The sequence below is a fragment of the Protopterus annectens genome, chromosome 13.part0 (assembly GCF_019279795.1).
Source record: "Protopterus annectens isolate FY-2018-M chromosome 13.part0, PAN1.0, whole genome shotgun sequence".
Taxonomy (NCBI): Eukaryota; Metazoa; Chordata; order Ceratodontiformes; family Protopteridae; genus Protopterus; species Protopterus annectens.
In genome coordinates this window covers 985,617,516-985,624,394 of record NC_056747.1, presented here as the reverse complement: position 1 = coordinate 985,624,394, position 6,879 = coordinate 985,617,516, and the positions used below count along the sequence as shown (strand labels likewise).

Below are 6,879 nucleotides of genomic sequence, written 5' to 3'. Positions count from 1 at the left end.
AAGGGAGGCAAAAATCGAAAAAGTTTGGGAACGTCTGCACTATATCGATTCATGGAGTGCTGAGAGTCTGTGTGACACTGGGCTCTTATTGCTAATTCTCATCTTATTTGTGGATCCGGGCATATCCTAGCCTTTTTGCTACAAATGGGGAGTTAGATAGGAGCTCAACAGATAACCAGTTGATAGTTTCACTTACTGAAAACCAAGAGTGTCTCTCCAAGAGAACTTCAATACATTATATCGATTCATGGACTACTGACAGTATCTGGGATGCCGGCTCATATTATTAATTATCATCTTAACTGAGAATCGCGGCAGTTACTGGCCTTCGCTACAGATGGGGAAGTGGACAGGACCTCATATATTTCTGATAGTATCACTTAATGAAAGCACCCCCTTCCCCTTTAGAAGGCCTTGAATTTTAAAGAAGCTAAATACTTCCAACATTATCCTCAACCTATTTCTGTTTAAGCTTTTATATGTATGTGTGGAGTACCTGCAAAACAGACATAAATGTAGCAATTCGTAAAATAAGATTATTTTAGGGGAAAAACACAGCTTGAACGCTACCAAGCCACATACACACTATGAAAGCCCCGGCTCGGCTGTCAAAAAACGTAATATCCGGAAAGGTTTCCCAACCAAGCCGTACGTAACTATGTCTCGCTCACGTCACACACATATTAAAAGCACAAGGAGCGGGCACCTCCCTTAACTTATAAGTACAAAGAAGCACTAAGCTACTCGTCTCTCTGTTTTGGTTTTGCGTCTTTGTCCTCTAACAAGCGAGATCGCAGCGCGTCTCCTCTGGGAAAAGAGAACTGTATCGTATGTCAGCTATTCAGAACCTCACATCCTTTGGTAGGCGATTTTAAGAGGAAAGCATTTTTAATAAGTTAATTTTTATTTTGTTAGATACGTTATTGGCTGTTAAGGGAAGCGTATTTTGTAGAATACTGTAAGATATTTCAAAATGTTTTAGGTTTGCTGGTAGAATGTTGACGTTGTACTAGATCTCGATAATTCGCGAGATCGTAATGTATAATACTTGTTTACGCATTCCTGATATTAACAGTGGAGGTTGTAGGCTTCGTTAGAAGGTCACGTTGTTTATTGTCATCTTAACTAACGAATGGTAGCCAAGTCTTTAAAGCATTGACCAATCGAGTTGTAAGAGAAGGGCGGTGCTGTGTCGTCCTGTGCAGTGGGGACGATTGATACTGTGTAAAGCGCCATTTTGTTTCCGCGGGAGGGGGGTTATTTTTTTCCCTTGTTGTAGCATGATCAGTTGTAGTGTAGACAGTCTATTGTAAAAGCCAGTTTTGAAACTGGTGTAGTTTAGGACTGTAGACTAATAGATTATTTTTCGCGTATTGTAATTGGGCACTGCACTGTTTTTGCTGTATGTGTAGAACATAAGTGTCCTACTCCTAATTTAGTTTTCTGGCAAGATATGAGGATTGAAGTCACTAAATTACATAGATTGAGACTTATCCTTCAGAAAATGCACTTTAACCCAAATCCTGTTGCATCAACTTTCTGGGTTTATGATAGCGGTATTTAGAAATTGTTCTCTGTCGGTCTTTGTCCAGATTTCAACTAAAGAGGCTGATGGGCATGCAACTAACTGTCGTGATTGGACCGGTTAATGTGGAGGGGACATGTAGCCTATTCGCTTGCAGCGGTCCAATTACACACGTTGGGTTAACTTTGTTTTGGGGAGTCTTGCGTCGTATTTGCTTGCACCCCGAATGTGGCTTACGAATACCAATTTATGGGTTTACCAAATAAAAAAATAGATTTTAACTGGGGTTATATTTTTTTGCCATCTTACGGTGACTAAGTGTAATGGCAGCCTAATCTCCATGTAGTCATTTGTTTTTGTTTTCCGTTGCACATTGGTTGCATTTGACCAACTTGGACGGAGTTGGAACAGTAGTTTTAAACTGCTCAAATGTTTAATTTAATATAGGTATATAAACTGCGAGCAAAGGAGTTTAGCACAAACCAAAGCAGTCAATGGCTAACCACAGCATGACACGTCAGCTTCGCTTCTTTACAAAACTGAGAATAATCAGGACAGTAAAGTATGGTTGGAAGAACCATTTCCAGGGTTTTTCTCGTCTGGGGGGGGTTATGTTGTAGTATGACAATCCACTGTGCTGTGCACAAGCAAACTCCGCCCACTATCGACTCATCTTAATTGTGCTCTTCTGCACCCACCTAGCAGTATGTTGCTATGGAAGGTATTTGGAGTAACTATAAAGATCTCCTTTGACAACTTACTTTTTTTAGAACAGTTCTCGATCTCCCACCCTTAATTATAGGTAAATACAGTTATTTCAGTAGTTCAAGGTACGATGCCAACAGACATCTGTTTTTAGAGTTGAATTAAAAGGGCAAAAGAATAGAGAATGGTATTCGCAGTGTTAGTGTTGTAGGTGCAGGAAGTAGCGCGGTCATTGTGTTTTTTAATAGCTGTGGGTGTTTGAAAATGACATGGGAGGATAAAGGAGTTAGGATGAGTGGATGTGAATGAAGAGGTGTTGGGGGGGAGGGGAGAGAAGCTAAAAACTGTGTTCAGCCTGGTGGCCCAGTACTGCTTTTGCATGCAATGCCAAGTATACAAACATATTGGGAATGCCCACACAAACATGCTGTGGTTTGCTGTATAGTTTATTTTTGAAGAAACGCATGAGCTGAAGTGCCTGGATGTATAGGCTGACTGGTTGTGCAAAGTCTGTTATGGGTAGCAGTTTAGTCTGAGACTTTACAAATGTATCCTTTTCCCTATACATACAAATGTATCCTTTTCCCTATACAAAGTGAATTTCTGTCCTTGTATATTAATCAGGCAAAGGGACTGTGTGCTCCCACTTTGTGTGGGTGGCTATAGTAGCTGCATTTGCAGAACTGTCGGCCTGTTTTGCATGGATGACCATAGAGATCGACTGGCCTTTTGGGTTGTGTGCTCTGACCTAAATGAGGGTATTTTTGTAGCCTGGGAACTTTTTGGTCTTGATTTAAGCTGGTGACAAAACATTCTGGTTATTCAGAATGTTGGGGTGCTTTCATTGTGGACTTGCTTTAAGCATGTTGAAGTGATAGCTGTAAATGGGTGCTAGCCTTTTTAAGGAGGCTGTTGCCTTGGGCATTAAGGGGTAGCAACCCTCCCCTAACTTGCTGACATCCGGTCGTTAGTTGTCCTAAGTGATTAGTAAGTACAAGAGATCACTGGGTGTTAATTTTGGTGGTGTACAGTTTTAATGAGCCTCTTTTCCTTCCAGACCCCTTTGCTGATGCAAGTAAGGGTGATGATCTGCTCCCGGCAGGGACTGAAGATTACATTCATATAAGAATTCAACAGAGAAACGGTCGGAAGACCTTGACAACAGTACAGGGAATTGCTGATGATTATGATAAAAAGAAGCTAGTCAAGGCTTTCAAAAAGGTAACTACTTTCTTCACTTACATTTAAGTTGATAATGAATTGGCAGATGCTGCTTTAGTTTTTACCTTGGTGGTTTAAGCAGTTTTCAGTACTTGTATTGCCTGGTAGGGAATTGCCTTCCTTGAATAACTGTTGGTGTGGTATACTACATTGAACTAATACTTGGGTGAATGCATCCTCAGTGAAAATTTGGGGTTTGGGGGCTTGGCTTCTCTTTGCCCAGAGAACCAAAACTTTGAATCCAAAGCCGGTAAGGAAGTTTTCTGAAATGGCAGTTTGCTGTTAATGTGCTCCCTTTATGAGGGGGGGATTTTTGCTGCATTTTGCTGCATTGGGTTATCTGGTCCCTAGTAAGGGGTTATGGGCAGAAATGCTTTGCTTTATGGCTTGTCAGTGACTCTGTACCAGGTATTTCCCTACCCACTAGCTTAGAGCAGTTCCTGCCCAGTGGTGGTGTAGTCTAAAGGCAGTTTGACTGGTCAAGGGCAGTGAGCAGGTTGGTTTGTCAGAGCAAACACTGGTACATTTGAGGGGTGCTTAACTCTACTTATTTGCAGTTGCATCCCAGTTTTGACACCCTGTACTGTGAGGTTCTTGTAGGTGTATAGCTTTATTGTACACCCTGTACTGTCAGGTTCTTGTAGGTGTATAGCTTTATTGTAAGGACTTCGTGCTAGGGCACTTCTGAGAGGATTGTAAGGTCATTTCCAATAGTACAGAGTAAGACTAATCTGGGTTTCTTTAATCCTATTTTTCTTCAGAAATTTGCTTGTAATGGTACTGTAATTGAACACCCAGAGTACGGTGAAGTTATTCAGCTTCAGGGAGATCAACGGAAGAACATCTGTCAGTTCCTTGTTGAGGTATGCTTTCATTATTAATATTTCTGAAGTATGTGCTTTTTTAATGCCTTATTAGCTGCTGTTCTGCTCTAGGAAGCACTAGCTTATTGCTAATGGGTACTTGTGTGGTCTCTGCAACCTGCAATTGGAAACATTGGAAGGTGGTCTCGGTCCTTGCTAGTCTGTTTTAGGGTCCTACTGAATTTGCTTTGTTTTTTGAAGCATTAATTAATGGGAATTGGCCCTTGTATAGTTGTAGCAGATTACTCCAGCTGTCTGGCTAGTACCACCTCTAGCTTCTTAAGACCATGGAAGTGGTTGACCTAAAGATGCTGGGTAAACTAGCCTAAAATGCTGGGTAAACTAAAGCCTTTAGAGTGAATGATATCCTAATGTTTCTTTCAATGTTAATGGAAAAGCTTCAGAAGATGCCATTGGATAAACCAACCAAAAGTCACTGGGGGGGGATTTGCAAAGTTGTGCCCTAAGTTTATGGTATTATTCTCACCAGAGAAAAGACAACTGGGCTCTAGCTTGTGTATTCTGGGTGGCTTGGGAGTGAAGGTCTTGTAGGTTGTAGCTTTTTGCTGTGCAACTTTACTACTTTTGTCAAGTTTCCATTCTGACCCTCTTGTAGGTGGGAAGGGGGCTTATGGTTGTCTAGACTTGGTAGCATTTTCAGCTGCACTTGTTTCTGGCTTGCAGCGGACTGTGTTCAGTGTTTTCTGGGATGGAAACTTTCTCAACTGCAACAGTTAGTGCTGTCTGTTCTATTGTCTTGAGTCTTAGGGCTGTGTCCCATGGTTCAACATTGGCTCTGGTATGGGTTTAGTGAAATGCTGATAGTATCACTAATGCATTTTTTTTTCTTTTTAGATTGGACTGGCTAAAGATGAGCAGCTGAAGGTTCACGGATTCTAAATGTGGCTAACTGTCCAAGGCTTCAAAATTCATGTCTAACAGTGTCCAAGACTTGTTTCTTTACAGTAACAGAAATGTATTACAGTTCCTTGTCCCAAGCTTAAGACCAAGCATGAGAGTAACTACTATAATTTTTTACTAACTGAAGCTAGACTGGCACAGTTGTTGACTATCATGAATAAAGTCTCAAGATTAAAAGTTAACAGACCACAAGCTTTAAATATATGGAAGTACAGACGAGACAGACATGAGGTAGTATGTTTAGAACTCCCAGTTTTTGCAACATGCACACTCAGGAAGGCCCTCATCCACAGACAGAAAACCTGCAATTCATAGAACAGAGTGTACGAATTTACAGATGTTTGCCAGTGAACTCTGGGACCATTGCATTTGTGGGTGTACCCATTCTGTAATGGGCAAAGTCACCTTTCTGAAGCTGGCTTTTCTTTAGGAAAGATGGAGGGCAAGATCTCCACTGAATAAAAGAAACTGGTGGGAATATGAATCTGAGGGCCTGGAAGTGCAGTGTCGATGGCTTGGTCTTAGGCTTTCGACAAGGAGCAGTAGTTTGCAGACTTCAGATGTAGGTGGTAAATTGAACGTATACCAGCCTTAGCCACAGCAGAACAGATGGAAAACACTGGCTTTTGGTTCTGAATTTTAATGCTTTTTTTGTAACTTATGTGCTTTGAGCACCTGCATTGTTTACAAAGCAGTTTTTTTTTTTGTATGTCAAATAAAATATGCCTTGATGAAAACAAACCTGCATTTTAATTCAGTAGTGTCAGTTGTGCATAAAATAGTGCTCTAGGAATGTGCAAGCATTTCAACAATGTTACATTGCATGGGTATCTAAAATGCTTGCTTGAATAAAAGTGGAAATGTAAATTCTTTGCTTTCAAACTTCACTGTGTATCAGTATGCTTTAAGTTGAGATGGCAGCAACTGAGTGGGTCATTGTAATACCAAACATGTACTCGAGCCTTGGTGCATTTTTACAAACATCTTGGTGAGGTTCTCATTCTAATACGTCTCCGGTGAAGCTATTTTAGATAAAGTCTGTCCAGGAGCCTCCTATCCCAAGTTAAGGGTGGTACAGCAGAAGAGTGGGTTAAGATTGGGTCTAGCAAATGGGTGTGTTTACTAGCAGAATTAGGACTGTTCAGAGCTTAATACTTGGCTGAATTTTGACACTTAGTTTGCTGTTAGTGCCACAAGCAGGATACTAAGTGGACTTTCTGTTGACCTTGCCAAGGTGTCTGGGTATGTTTTGAATGGCACACACTTGCATAAAACGGTGATGCTGTACCTCGGTTGTAGTTGAGGCAATCTGAGAACGGCCTGGCAGATGCTCCACAGGGCACCCTACAAACCCCAGTTTTGCTTGTAGAAAACTGGTGATTGATCTGTTTTCAGTTTGTTCTAGGTTCCCTAACCAAAGTTTTGCAGGAAGGGGTGTAATGGGTTTGACTAGAATTTTATTACATTGTCTGGTCCTCTTGAGGACAGACCCAGTTTGATTTCATTTAAATACCTGGTATATTCCTTCCCTGAGCTGTACGGGCAGCTTTCTCAATTCAAATTGTGGACAGTGTAAGAACGAAATTGATCTTCAGAAATTTCACAACAATGGGCAGTAAGCAGTCAGATCAGATGTGAGGGAAC

At 41.2% G+C, this 6,879-nt stretch overlaps 1 protein-coding gene across 1 annotated transcript; it reads left to right on the top strand.

Moving 5' to 3' along the window:
- Positions 1-700: 700 nt before the first annotated feature.
- Positions 701-5,976, top strand: EIF1 (eukaryotic translation initiation factor 1). Its single transcript, XM_044054916.1, has 4 exons — positions 701-861; positions 3,288-3,451; positions 4,213-4,314; positions 5,170-5,976. Exons 1-4 carry the CDS (start codon positions 831-833, stop codon positions 5,212-5,214), a joined length of 342 nt encoding a protein of 113 aa, XP_043910851.1. The 5' UTR covers positions 701-830; the 3' UTR covers positions 5,215-5,976.
- Positions 5,977-6,879: the final 903 nt, after the last annotated feature.

Coding starts and splice junctions, on each gene's coding strand:
- EIF1 (XM_044054916.1), top strand. CDS start 831: ATGTCAGCTATTCAGAACCTCACATCCTTTG. Junction 862..3,287: donor TCAGAACCTCACATCCTTTG/GTAGGCGATTTT, acceptor TTTTCCTTCCAG/ACCCCTTTGCTGATGCAAGT. Junction 3,452..4,212: donor TAGTCAAGGCTTTCAAAAAG/GTAACTACTTTC, acceptor ATTTTTCTTCAG/AAATTTGCTTGTAATGGTAC.